The 14,786-nt window shown below is 40.6% G+C and overlaps 2 protein-coding genes across 4 annotated transcripts in view; both read right to left on the bottom strand.

Annotated features, from left to right (window-relative positions):
* VEGFD (vascular endothelial growth factor D) overlaps nucleotides 1-1,892 on the bottom strand; it is a 28,715-nt gene extending 26,823 nt beyond the window's left edge. Inside the window, exons 1-2 of one of the 2 annotated variants that reach the window (XM_040997407.1) lie at nucleotides 1,497-1,892; nucleotides 997-1,187 (exon numbers count right to left, since the gene is read on the bottom strand). In XM_040997407.1, coding sequence (XP_040853341.1) covers nucleotides 997-1,083 — 87 coding nt within the window. In that variant the 5' untranslated portion in view covers nucleotides 1,084-1,187; nucleotides 1,497-1,892. The remainder of the gene's footprint in view (nucleotides 1-996; nucleotides 1,188-1,496) is intronic. The other variant, XM_040997418.1, reaches the window with a different exon arrangement.
* A 141-nt stretch (nucleotides 1,893-2,033) lies between these two features.
* The window catches only part of PIR (pirin), a 72,701-nt gene continuing 59,948 nt past the window's right edge, over nucleotides 2,034-14,786 (bottom strand). For both annotated transcript variants that reach the window (XM_040997452.1, XM_040997445.1), the window contains exons 8-10: nucleotides 9,001-9,083; nucleotides 4,495-4,561; nucleotides 2,034-2,552 (exon numbers count right to left, since the gene is read on the bottom strand). In XM_040997452.1, the coding sequence (XP_040853386.1) occupies nucleotides 2,437-2,552; nucleotides 4,495-4,561; nucleotides 9,001-9,083 (266 nt within the window). In that variant the 3' untranslated portion in view covers nucleotides 2,034-2,436. The remainder of the gene's footprint in view (nucleotides 2,553-4,494; nucleotides 4,562-9,000; nucleotides 9,084-14,786) is intronic.

The following is a 14,786-nucleotide window of genomic DNA, read 5'->3' on the forward strand; positions in this document are numbered from 1 at the left end:
CAACTTTACCCTAAACACGGTGTTATCCAACCTTGCATTTTACTAATAGTGCCTGCCCTCAGCACAGGGCTAATACCCACCAGGAGTCTCTCTAGCCCTCCTGTTCTGCACAGGCATACATAGCCTTTTCTTTACTTGATGGGTAGCTATGCTTCACAGCACAAGAAAGACATTCTTACTCCCAAACTCAATTTTCTCCTGTTGGGTAAAGACATTAATTACCCCTGCTGAAAATACATGTCCTAAAACAGTTACATCAAGTCATGCCCACATTTGATGGTCTGTTATGTTATAAATTTCCCAAATAAATGAGTTAGCAACACTTCAGTTGAAACATTTACATTTGAATTATTTTCAAAATACACAGCTTAAAAGTACATAACCTATGTAATGCATAAATGGGTGAAATATTATTTTAGCAGTCAGTAATGCCCAATTAATTTCCTTTTATATCACTTTCCATTCATTGGGTTCTGCATGCTGTTTGCTCACAGAATCAAAGATCTGATTACTATTGAATGCTACACAGGTTTTAAAAAGCAAAGCAAAGCAAATCAAAACCGCCTCTGAGAAAATGTATTTTCAGATGGTGACAATTGGTAATTTGGAAGACCAAATAAAAAAACATCTGTTAAAGGCATTGGAACTTTCGGTTTTACAGAATAAAGGAAGCAGCCTTTGCTGGTCACAAATAATCAGTTATGTGTGTCATCAAAACAAATCAGGGCCTCACAAGGAAACCACTGTGCCATGCACAGATAGAGCTGAAAGCAAGACTGTGTTAGAACTCCATAAACACCCCAAAGCAAGCATCTTCAGATTATCATAACATGAAGGTTAGTAAGTGTATGAAACAAAACAGTCAATACCCTGTCCATTACTATGCATGTCTTTAAGTTTTATCATTGTTTCAGAAATACAGAAAACAGAGAAAGCAAGCCCTCTACATAACCCAATAAAAGAGGCGTTATGGCAGGAATCACTGAGCTCACTTACCTTTGAAGGTGCGTGGCCAACGGAGCCGTGCAGCAGCTGGATGTAAGACAACAGACAGAGGTTCACCACTGCCCACTCTCGGTACATTCTGAATACTTTAAGGTGCCTGGATCACTAAGCAATTGGCATCAAGCAGATAGAGCAAATGGGTTCAAAAAGCATTCTCCAGAAAGAAAGTTCAAAACTCCCAACTGCACACAGAAAAAAAGCAAATAATCACTTGTGATCACAATCCGATGAAATGACTTCAAATTAGGCAAGGTTATGTTTTTGCACAATCTGGACAGGAAGAGATGAAAAAAAAGCTAAAATGTTCTCACACTCCAAAAATAATGAAGAGACGGACACATAGTCCATCTGAAATTAGAAAGCAGTCTAAATTCATTTCACACCCAGGAAAATTTTTTAAAAAGTCTTCCACCTAAGCCTCAGGTTCAAGTTGCCTTGCAAGGACGTGGTGTGGTCACCAACGCTTGCAGCCACAGAAAGCTGTTACCCACCTCTGGATTACAACTTTTTTTTAACAATCTTCATGGAAGCTTGCAGAAGCATGTGTCTTCAATCTGCCACAGATTTTGGCAGAGTGCAGGGAAGTCTTGGCTGTAATCCTGCTGCGTCCCCACGCATGGCAGGGCAGCTTTAAAAACGGCCTCCAATGCTCAGATAACCTGTAACATGAAACCGCAGCACACAGTCTGGACTGTTGTGTAACAACAGCGTCGCTTAGCAGGGGACCTCAGATGCTCAAGTGTCTACTGCCAGTGACACACAGAAAGCAACCGAAGAGGCCTCAAAGCCCCACTTAGGCACAAAACAAACAAAACGTCCATGTGCATGTGCAAAACAGCAAACATTCCTAAGACCATTTTTAAAATTTGTATTTATTTGGAAGGAAGAGACAGAAAAAGAGGGCCTGGTACAATGGCTCAATTAGCTAATCCTCCCCTTAAAGGCATCGGAATCCCATATGGGTGCTGATTCGCGTCCCGGCTGCTCCACTTCCCATCCAGCTCCCTGCTTGTGGCCTGGGAAAGCAGTTGAGGATGGCCCAAAGCCTTGGGAACTGCACCCATGTAGGATACCAGTGATTTTCTCTGTTCTCTGTAACTATGGGTACACATCCGTAGTTAGCTGGAGTCAGGAACCAGACTCCATGCCAAGCTCTTTCCTAGGGGATGAGGGCATCAAACGCCTGCCCTCAGAACATTTTTAATAGAAGTTTAGCAATTTAGGTCAAACTGAAAAAGGCTGGTTTTTGAAGAAGCAATGATGAGGTTTACTGACGTTTATCCTAAATGCATTGCTGCAAAAACTACTCGTCATTTTCACATGGCATTGTTCAGAAGTACCAGTTAAGTTGGCTTCCAAAAATGAACGTCTTGACTGGCTGGAAGTCACAAATGGCAAAATCCTAAACAGAAAGACCTTCTCTTGTGCTCTTCACAAGATTCCAATCTTTGATCTCCAGGTCTTGGCCCTTTCAAATCCATTTTTTGCATTTCTGAAATCAAGAATGGCCTGAGAAATCTCTTCATTTGTGTTCATCACAAATGGACCTAGGGCAGAAGGAGACATTCAGAAAGTTCTGGATGACCATGTTTTCCTCTACCACTAGACACGGTGTGTATTTATAATTCTTAATTTGAAACAAAATTCAAGCGCAGCTGAACAGCAGAACAGCCTGGCACAAGGAATTGGCAGATAAGACAAGAGAAGCAAGGCCTAATTGAGGAAACGAATTCTGCTTCCCATATAGTTGAGAGATGGTCATGGCTGTCTTTAAACATGTACAGGTAGAAGAGAAACTTACAATTCTGGATTTGAAAAGTTAAAAACCAAAATAAACAAAATGGCGCAAAACGATGAGCGTCAAAGTCACTGCGGTCCAGCAGAGATGTGTGGAGACGAGGTAAGCTGTTTGCCTGGGCACGGGGGCAGCTGTTGTAGGATGTCTGGATCTGACCTAAGATTACCCTTTAGCTATTGTTGGAACAAAAGAAGAATATTTTAAAAAGCAGTCCTGGTTCTTCAAATTTATTATTAGCTGGGGTTTATCTGAAACTTTTGGGTTTGCTGGGAACTCGTGAAAGGCAAAGTAATACATGTTGGATTGAATAACTTAATATGACCTAGACATATTTTGTGCTTTGCAGGTATTTACCTAAATAATAAGCTGAGTTCTAAATATTTTGACATTTCTAATTTAATCAAACAACAATGTGATGAGGAAGTCGAGGCTTAAAAAAGTAAAGTCACTGCCATAAATATTTAGGCCAGGATTTTGTGCTCCAACTACACACTACTTCGAAGACATGACAATTATTTCCACTCATTTTTTAAAAATAAGAGAATAATATAAAAATTGTAGAAGCTACCAAAGAAATACTATTCCGAAGAAGTTCATAGTTTTCACAAAGAACAAAACCAATGACAAGGACAGCATCTGCTGTAGTCTATGTTTGCTCCTTTCCAAAACTCACAGTCAAGTGTGACTGCTGCCAAGGCAGTGCTGAATGTGGGGCCGTTAGGAGTGGAGTGGCTTGATGCTGTTCTCACAGGGGTGTTCTCACGACCACAGCGAGAGCAGGCTGTCACACAGTGAGCCCCTCCCCTCCCCCACTGCCAAGTGAACTCACTGAGCGGGTTGTGCCTCTTTTATACTCCGCCCACCACCATCCACCATGGGCTTGTCTACTTTTTGAAATCAGATGAAGCAGCACAAGGTCCCATTGGCTCTAAACTTTTCGATGTTCTAGCCTCCAGAATGGTGAACCCGAATAATATCTTTTTCTTGGTAGATTACCCTATCTCAGACATTTTGGTATAGTAACAGAAAGGGGACTAATGGAGCTGGAGCAGGGCTGTAGCACACTAATCCCCTGCCTGTGGCACCAGCATCCCATCTGAGCACCCGTTTTGAGTCCTGGCTGTTCCACTTGCAATGCAGCCCTCAGCTGATGACCTGTGGAAAGCCACAGAAGATGGCTCAAATGCATGGTTCCCTGTACCACATAGGAGACTAGGTTGGACCTCCTAATTCCTGACTTTAGCCCAGTCTAGCCCTGGCCACTGTAGTCATGTAGGAAATGAACCAGCAGATGTGTAATCTTGCTCTGTAATTCTGACTTCCAAGTAAAAAACAAAATAAATAAATCTTAAAAAAAAAAAAAACAGAAAAGAGACTAAGGCAGGAACCTGACAACTTACTTTTTGGTAAAGTTAAAAATGATCATTCAGATTCCTGGTGAACTATATCTATTTCTGGTTTAAATAAACTGAACAGAAAATCACTAGTTTTGTCCTACCCATGGCTCTAAGTGCTGTATGAACAAATGCCATGTATATGTTTTCCTCTGACAATGGAGAACTGAAACAAAATCCTCCCATTGTGGATGGAGACACAGGCCAGAACTTCAGATATTCTTCCCAATAACACAATATATGGATAATAACTCTAAATGAAGTTAATCAAGAAGTTTATCTTAGTCTGTGGCTTACCATGTTGTACAACAGGTTCTCTTATTGGCTCTCCAGCAATCAGGACAAAATGGCTTCTCTTGGCACCCTAAATTTAACAAGGAAAGCATCAAGCAATACACATTCTCACTTTTTAATGCCAAATTTTTCCTAAATTTGATGTTGAACTGCTAGCCGAGTGGATGAAATTCCTGTTTCTGAATACAGGTTCTCAAAATGTTTTTCTGCAACATTCAATATGCAAATATTTTTTCCCGAAGATATTTGCTAACAATGGAATTCAAAAACAAATTCAGACCACCAATATATTGCTGTTTTCAAATGAAAGGAGAAATTAAAGTTGTCTTTATCTGATACATCAGATGACAAACTATGCAACTGCACTGGCTTACTATAGGGCTTACAGTCTCTAACAATACAATATTGAAAGATTTTAACATGAAACTCCCAAAATACAAGATTTTTATATTTTGGCATTAGTATTAATGTAAAATATGCTCCTCCAAACAGTGCACTAAATGGAATCTTAGAAACGTAGAGCACCTGGGTCCAACATTTTGGCACAATAGGTTAAGCTACCTCCTGCAACACTGCATCCCACGTAAGTGCTCATTAAAATTCTGGCTGATCCACTTACAATTCGGCTCCCTGCTGATATGCCTGGGAAAGCAGCAGATGGCTAAGTAATTGGGCCCCTGCACCCATGTGGACGATCGAGATGAAACAACCCTGGCCGTTTGTTGCAGCCATCTGGGGAGTGAATTAGCAGACAGCAACTCTCTCTGTGTCTGTCTCTCCTCGTAATTCTGCCTTTCAAATGAATAAATAATGTTAAACAGCAACAGCAGCAAACACCGGAGAGTGTTCATGGGACATCTGCTCAGGTTTATCTCTTACCAAAAGGGTTCTATCACATTAACTTTTCCAGAAGTTTTGGTTAAGAATTAAGGCAAAATTCTCCGTCCCCAACCAGCCCTGAAATTGGAAAACATTTCATTAGAATATCCAGAGCTAGGGAAGGAAACACTTTCATATATCAGTTGGGGGACTGTATACTGGTGCAGGTATTTTTCAGAGCAGCTTGGCAATATATCTCAAACTCCTCAATGGAGCTGATGTCCTCCGATGCAGTAACGCCAGTCCTAGGAATACAGTGTAAAGGAACACCAAGTTTTACATAGTCTCTTTACAGCTGCACTATTTTGTCACAGCAAAAATATAAAACAGTTCTTCAGTAATGAGGGATTGGCTAAATCATTATGACATGGCATAGGGGTTGCAGTGCATCAGGTTAAACTGTCACAATGACAGCATCCCATATCACAGTGTCAGAGTTCCAGTCAAGCTGCTCTGTTTCCAATTCAACAACACCTTGATAATGTGCCTGGGAAAGCAGTGGAAGACAGTCTGAGTGTTGGGCCCCTCCCATTTACATGGGAGTTACTGGCTTTTGGTTTCCGGCTGGTCCAGATGTGGCTGCTGAAGCCATTTGAAGACTGAATCAATAGATGGAAGACCTCTCTTTGCCTCTCTCTCTCTCTCTCTCTCTCTCTCTGCCTTTCAAATAAATAAACAGTGTGATTTTCATTTTTAGTGAAATTGCAAAATCACATATTGAGCAGTTAGGGGAGAAATATTTCAAAATATTAGCAGTAGTGAGGCCTGGGTCAGGTCCTCGCCAGAAGCTGTGCACCTTGGAGCCATGAGGTGTTGCCTCCCTGGCCTCATCTTAGCAGGTGGCCAGAGTCGGGAAGCAGAGGCAGCCATCCCACCTGCAGACACTCCAAGGCAGAGTCTGGTTATCTTCCCCAGCTTCCTAAGCAGGCTAGCCACTTGCCCAACTGCTTCACTTTCAGCACAGAGCCTTACTGCATCTCTATTTTTGCTTTATACACAATTGTTAATAATTAGGTTTTGTGGTTATGAAATTCATGAAGTTCATAGCTAGAAGGTAGGAGAACACTACTGCATAATAATACAAAAATGACAATAACAGTGATGGAAACTTAAAAATATATATTTAAAAGAAGGCACAGGAGTTTAAAATTTAGTCTAGGAGTATAGAACCACTTAGAGTAGGAACAAGCAAGTGCTGACAACATCACCATTCTTTAGAGCTCAGGATGACAATTAACATACATGTTGATGACCCAAGGTTATAAACAAGTTAAAATGCACACAAGATAATCTAAGTCCAAAGGAAAGGAAAAGTTGCTAATTGAAATGATTTTTTAAAGTGATGCTTGAAGGAATAAAAATTTGGCAAAAACAAACTCAGTTACCACAGAAGGTTTAAGGTTTTTGCCAAGATTGTGTAACAAGAGACATTTGACAGAAAAGCATCTCAAAAACTAGTTCTGATCATTGGCACTGGATCATTTTAAGTTGATATAAAAGAGCAAGGGTTTCAATATGCTTTTGAGGTGTTCTTTCATCAGCAGGCAGAACGACACGCCTGAATGCTGGAGTTGTAAAGGTGAGGTGTAGGGCTAGGAATTAGAGAAGCAGAGCAGAAAGGCGACTTTATGTGTGCACTGATTCCTCAGAATGCATGCTTATCCATTCCGAAAATCCACCATCTATAAGTGACAAGCATGCCATCTAATTTTCACATTTTTTGAAAGAAAAGCTCTGCTTCTTTTAGTACTATCAAATAAAATTATTATCTGGGCATTAGAATAGAAGGACACATGCATTTTGTCTGAAATGAGAAATTATCAAATGCTGGGAGCTTTTGATAATTGGTTTTCTATCATTGATATGTGATAGCTTGGTTTTCTATCATTCCAGAGACCTGGAGAATGTTCCAGATATTTTACTGACTTTTCTAGAAACATAGCCTGTGAGTAGCCCCTTCTCTAACCTCAACAAGGTATGCTTTGTATCTTTCTCCAATAACATTTTTTTATGAGATCAGATAATCTTTCTGTTATAGTACAGTGTGGTTGTGGCAAAATGTCTTTGTTGCTGTTTCCTGGGGAAGTGCTTGTCTATAGTGTCACAGGATGAAAGTCATGGAAAAACCAAGAGAACAGAAGCCATGATCAAACACAGGCCCCTATATGGCTCTAAATTCATGTAATCACCATAACTAAAATTCATTATCTTTGAGAGTCCAGACCATATCTCTTACTTTGGTACACATTCTTGGGTTGCTGGTTAGTTTGGCTGTTCTGAATCTACTTAAAAACTTACTTTCAAAATTGCTCTTGTTATTCTGTAAGTAGTATTGTCAAGCTACATCTTGAGGTCCCCTGATAACAACAGTGATCAAAGCACAGATGAAAGTTCTGTAATTCATGTAGCACATTGATAACATCTAAATTATGAGTACCAATCAGTTCAATTATAAATATAAAGCTCAAGACAGAACTCTGAGAACAATTGTAAAAGTGTGATTTTGCTTCAATAATAACTATCATAGTGATATGTTACTTGACAAAAAAAAACTGTCAGGAAAAAACTGAGGTTTAACATGCCTTAATTGCACGCAATTGTTAATACTAGAGCATTATTTAGATTTCCAGCTATAAAGGAGATTTAGGCATTTTCCTGGGGAGATGTAGACAGCACAAGTTAACAAAATTAAAGGTTTATTATATACTGAATTTTTAAAAAAAGATATATTTACTTGAAAGAAAGAGTGACAAAGAGACAGGGAGATCTTCCATTCACTGGTTCATTCCTCAAATGGCCACTGTGACCAGGACTTGTCCAAGCTGATGCCAGGAGCTCAGAATTGCATCCAGGTTTGCCACATGGCTGGCAGGGACCCGAGTTGGGCCAACATATGCTGCCTTCCCAGATGGATCAGCAGGAAGCTGGATCATAAGTAGAATCACTGATTCTGAATGTAGAATAATGATTATTAGAGGCTGGGAAAGGAGCAGGGGGAAAGGTAGAGAGAAATTGGAAAATGCATCCCAAAACATGGTCATAAGTAACAAGTTTCAGTGCTCCATAGTACATTAGGGTGACTATAGATCACAATGACGGATTATTCATTGCAAAAAGAACTAGAAGGGATGATCTGCTAGAATCGAAACACAAAGAAATTTGCCTGTGTGATGAATTTATGCTCTCTATATATGTTGAAACACTGCACTGTATTTCATACATGTTAATAAGATATTTTTAGAAAAATAAAATTTTTTGGATCAAGTGTGATGGCTCAATAGTTAAATTCTCACCTTACAAGTGCCAGGATCCCATATGGGTACTGGTTTATGTCCCAGCTGTTCTACTTCCCATCCAGTTCCCTGCCTGTGACCTGGGAAAGCAGTAGAGGACGACCCAAAGCCTTGGGTCCCTGCACCTATGTAGGAGACCCAGAAGAAGCTCCTGGCTCCTGGCTTCAGATTGGCTCAGCTCTGGCTGTTGTAGCCACTTGGGAAATGCACCAGTGGATGGAAGATCTTTCTATCTTGCCTTCTCTCCATAAATCTGATCTGCCTTTCCAATAAAAACAAAAAAATAAATATTTTAAAAATGAAAGTTTTAAAAGAAGTAAAGGTTTTTAACACTGACCTTATTCTCCACCTGGACACTGTCACCTTCCCCCAGCACTGCTGTGTGATGAGGTTCAATTTTTTGTTGTGCATCATCAGGCCCTGCAAGAACAATGACACAGCAACTTTAACACTCACTATAATTTATTTATCATGTGGTTATATGGCTATATCATGTTTGGTTAACCACACAACACCATAATATTTGTTTCAAGTTCAGAAACACTATAATAGCTATATTTTCTTGAGAAGTCCCTTTCATCTTCACTTTGGAGAAAGCCTATGTGAGACAGCATGGCTCATTTTGAAACTTGCAGATAAGAAGCAAGAGTCTAATGGAGTTCTTAACATGGAGTTACTATGCTCCCAAGGGTCTGTGCATAGAATCCAGGTAGAATATAGGTAGACTTAGATGGAAAAGAGATTCTTTTCACTAATACCTAATTGAAATGTAGCTTTCCCTATGATCAGGAATAAGTAACCAACAAACCAGAGTAGAATCAGCTGCATTCATGACTTCACCTATATTCCAAACAGATATTTTCACATCATAGTACACTGTTATACATAGCTGCAAATATAGTTTATGATTATTTTTAGTAAGAACTTAGACAATAGCTGCTACATGATATTATTTCAAATGCCATCAGAGAAGCACATATTCATCAATATGTTCTTTGAACATTTTAGAAACTTCTAAAAAACATTGTTCTGCAGCAGTGGGGAGAGGAGGGCTGCTTCTTGGCAGATATCAGAAAAGCTGATAGCATAACATAGACGAAGGGATGCTGACCAATGTTTAACAAGTGGCTTTCCACACTGAGGGGGAGAACAACCATGGTTTGCATGTGTGCCAATTTCTGTGGTGTAAATGCTCCCACTGGGGTGGTCAGGGAACAGGTGCACAGCAGCACCATAAGCTACCAAGTCAGCCCTGGTCAATACTGAAGAGCCTGTCTCAGTCTAAAGATCTAGGTCAACAAAGGACATGGATGTGTATGCTAGAACTCCGCTGACACACAAGAATATGGCACTAAAAGATACTTCTGGAATGTAAGGAAGAATCTCATTTAGAGATAGGTAGCAGGTTTGACTGCAACAAGGAGCAGCACTTTATTAAGTGAGCTTTGCAAAAATCCCCAAGGAGCAACGAACTGCGCCTTCCTCAACTTACTCATGTATAACACACATTGCCCCGTAGGATGCTTCATGATACACAGAGCACCACAGCTTGTAAACTGCTTTAGCAGGTGTCACTGCAGGGACAAGAGAGAGTGCTTTCAAATAATGCTGACCCAGCATTTCTCTGCAGCCCCTAAGAGGACAGTTGCTTGACTGTGGTGCTTGTTGGTCTGTGAAGAAACTTCAAGTGAGAAACAAAAAGCTCCATTTTTGCAAAGGGTTCTAATTCTAACTTCACAGAGAACGCAATTTCTGCCCGTTTTTTTCTTGCAGGTTCCTAGGTTTAAATGCACCTTCAGCTTTCACACTATTTTATGAAATGTTTAAAAGGGGAGGTCACAGAAAGCAAAGACTGATTCTGCCTTCATTTCCAAGTCACTGTTATGATGGATCATTCATCTGGTTATCTCCTAAATTTAAAAAAGTCTCGAAGAAAATGCAACTTATTGTTTCTATCTCCAGTTATAAAAAGAAATCAGATAATAAGTAGTTTCCATGGAAAGTCTTTGCCAAGAATGTTAGATCTAATAGTGCTGTTAAGGAAATTTCACTGAAGACAATTTAACTGCAATGCTTTTTTTGCCTATATAGCTATAAAAGGGCAAACTCTTTTTAAAATTCACTCGAAGTTAGCACCATATCTTCAGTGTGTGATTCATGGCTGTGCAGTGGGTGTGCATACACCATCTTTTCTTTCTATTTTTCTAAGAACTGCTCTCCCACTTCCTCTCTGGCCCACAATTCTAGCACTTCCTGCACAGACTTCAACAACATCTATTTTACATGTAAAGTTGAAGCCCTCTGATTTGATGCTCTTCCAAGGCTTATTCCATTAATTTAACATATTTTTAGTTAAAATGCATAACTAAAATCAGTGGTATAGGAAAAAAAAAAAAACACCATCTCCACAACTCAGCTGGCATGAGCAGCAATGGGCAGGTTGACCAGGAGGAGCTGATCATCCTGGATGTCCTGCCACTTCCTCCCTCAAGGTATTCCTTAAAGAATGAAGGGCACTGCTCAACCCAGCCAGGGGAGCAGGCCGAGTCCAATGAAGAGGGCTTCTGGTATACAAACAAGTTTCCCCACCCTTGTTGCAAGATCCAGTGAACATCAGGCAACACTGTGGAGTCATGCAAAAGCACGCAGCAAGGAGCAAGCAAAAGGACACAGTCCACAGAGTGTGGGCTCACTTGAAGGGATTGGTCCTTTCGCAGAACAGTGTTTAACATCAAATGGATTGTTCAACAAAGGGGCAGGTGCTTTCTAATAAAGGGGAGGAATATTCATGGTATTTGGGGAAAATAGGCATAGAGTTTCCAGAATTTAGTTATGTCCCTTTTCACTCCTAATATGGTTCAATGTGCCCTGAAATGACAGTAGGTAGGTGTGTCATTCATTTCACATGCTGATATATCCCAATCAGGATATAAGGAGCTGTAGAATCATGTCAAATTTCTTAAGAGCAATCACTGCCAGAAGTGAAAGGTTGAGCCCAAACTAAGTATGAGCAGCTACTTTGAAAAATAAGCTTGAAACATTTAACTACCTTACCAAACCAGTTGGCTGTCATTTGAATAATTACAGACGAATGCTTTTATTTTGCCAAAAATTTATTTCTAAGCACCAATGGTAAACCAACATAGATCCTCCTAGGGAACAGACCTTCAAACTAACAGACATTCCAAGTTTCACGGATACAGTACATAAACTCTTCTACCTTTTAGATCTATGTATCAATGTGCAATGCAATCTCCATCGCAGCTGCTGAGAAGAGATTCAGTATTAATGTCTGTGGAAACTACTGCTTTTCTGTCCATGTAAAGTTCATGTTCATGTTATTTTTCTTTTCATATATGCTGCACAGATTGCAGATGAAGGTGGTCAAAGGATATTTCCACGCAGGAAAAAAAACAAAAAGCAAAACACTGCTGTCAAAGGAAGCAGGCAAGAAGGCAGTAGCAAGTAGGAGCTGAGGTTAGCAGCGCTGCCTGCTCTGCCCAATCTCCCGCCTTCGTTACACACAGTGGAAACTGCAGCTATGCAACTGCCACTTAGACCCGGTGCCAAGCCAAAACAGCCAACAGGGCTGCAAACTGTGGCCCCATACGTCCTTGAGCCAATCATACTATCATCACAATCAAATTGCTAAAGCTGACTCCTCATTATATTATGACACTTCTGAGAGTTCCAAAAGACTGTGAGGAAATTGGTCAGTACTCAAACTTCACTCTAAAGTCTGTCTCCCCTATGAATATTTATTTAAAACATATGCCAGACATGACCCTCTGTACCTCTAGAATATATAAAAGCATGACCCCAAACTTCATTGAGCTCAGCTCACCTCTGAGCAACCTATACTTCCTTTTAAGCACTTTTACTTTGCGTGCAAATAAATCTTATTCTTCTGCTGACCTCAACCTTTGTCTCATCAGTGAATTCTTTCTTGCATCTGAGACAAGAACCTGGATCCAGAAATCTGACAACATCTGGACCTAGCAACCCCATACAGTTTTGAAAGCTGCTATTCAATAGTAAGCTCTCTATTTGGGGGAAAGGCTCTCTATTTGGGGGAAAAAAGTCAAAAGTACCCCAAATTAAGGAGATTCATGGAAAGCATAAAACGAATACTTTCACATGAACTTCAAACAAATATTTTCTTTTAATAAGAAAGTGCTAATTCTATTCATTTTATTTTTGCTCTGTTAACACCTTTGTCAGAGGACAACTACATGACTTCACGATATGTAGCTTGTACCTTAAGATGTCTAACTTTGACAACTACTTTGATGTCCATCATTTGCTAATGTTTAAGCAGCAAATGATGCAATATTCTTATCATTCATACCCTTATTAGGGGCTAGGGTAGAAGAAGGCAAAGGGATAAAAGTGAAATGATGTCATCTGGCCAGTCATTGGTTAAAGTCCCAGGAGGGGTTTGTGAGCTGGATTCTCCCCAGTGTTTTCTGGACAGATGTATCTCCAATCCTGAACCTACACACTGAACCCTGTCTCTTTCCAGATGTTTTGCACTGTGGCCCACAGTCATGAGGAGGAGCCAGACCAGTAAGAGAGGTGACTCAGCAAAAGCCTGCCTGGTCTGCAGAAAAACAAGTGAAGATGTGGGTTAGTACCAGCTGGACAAATGCGCAGCATTCTGCTTGCTAGTTTCTCACACTGAAGGTCTGTTGGGAAGCAAGTTTAGCACTAGCCATTAAAGCAGGCTGTGAAGATCACTTGCCAATTGTTCTGTCACTCGTGAGCTACACAGCATTTTTTTTTTAAAGATTTTATTTTTATTATTTTTTCATTGGAAAGGCAGATATACAGAGAGGAGAGACAGAGAGGAAGATCTTCCGTCCGATGATTCACTCCCCAAGTGAGCGCAACGGGCCGATACTATGCCGATCCGAAGCCAGGAGCCTCTTCCGGGTCTCCCACGCGGGTGCAGGGTCCCAAAGCTTTGGGCCATCCTCGACTGCTTTCCCGGGCCACAGGCAGGGAGCTGGAAGGGAAGCGGGGCCGCCGGGATTAGAACCGGCGCCCATATGGGATCCCGGGCGTGCAGGGCGAGGACCTTTAACCACTTGCGCCACCGCGCCGGGCCCTACACAGCATTTTTTAAACTGTTAAATCAACCATGTGCTGTTGTGGAGCCATAGGTTTAGAGAGCCTTTTACCTTTTTAAGTGCTTGAAAAGAACAGCATTTCTTGACATTGAACCATGAATGACCCTCATGGTTCAGTGGCTCTGAATAAAGTCATTTTGGAGCAACCAGCCTGTTAGTTTTTGGGCTGTTTGTGTGCTACACGAGTGGGGTGGAGTGGTTGTAACAGACTGTATGGCCCACAGAGATGAAAACATGAGTTAACTGTGATTGGGCCCTTTACATGGTTTATTTCCCCAAGCTTTATTTTCTCATTCCATGCCAACATTTTTAGCATCTCACCACCAAAGAAGTCATGTATTTTATTATTTTGTATTTGTTCAGATTATCTTTGGTGCTCTTGAAATCATCAATCAGCAGTGCTACTTCTACAAAAAATGTTTTCTCTATATAAAGGACTGCATGTTTCTCAGAATTTTCTGAATATCATAAACAGAAAGCATGCTTCATCTCTTCCATATGCTTGTTGGGAGTCAATGGCTGCGCACAGACACAGGGTGCTATCCCAGATCTTTTTTTTTTTTTCACAGTTTCTCAAATGCTAAAAATAAATGGACTTTGTTTTTGACATGTAAATGAAATGCTACTCAGTGAAAATGGAACTAAGGCTGTTCATATCATATTAGGAATAAGCTCAAAACTCTGTTATTTATTCTAGAAGAACAGTCTCAGGCAATTGCATGCCCTTTTTGGAGATTATAAGGATGCTATAAATATCTGTGCGAGTGGCCTTCTAGTCCTAAGCAGGTGTTACCAACAAGTCAGCCGTCTGCACCTAGCAGTGTGCTGTTCAAGCAGCCTGGCATTTTAGGGCACCAGTTGGTTCATTGGTGGGATCCCTGCAGGAGAGACAGTGAACAAAAGGAAAATCTAGAGGGTCTCAGAAATGGGAATTCTTAGCCTATGGCTTGGGATGCCCCCTCTTCATTCATCAGCCACTACTTACAGCAATGAG

Source organism: Ochotona curzoniae, unplaced genomic scaffold, assembly GCF_017591425.1.
Source record: "Ochotona curzoniae isolate NIBS_2020 unplaced genomic scaffold, NIBS_Ocur_1.0 contig_1274, whole genome shotgun sequence".
In the NCBI taxonomy this organism is placed as follows: Eukaryota; Metazoa; Chordata; class Mammalia; order Lagomorpha; family Ochotonidae; genus Ochotona; species Ochotona curzoniae.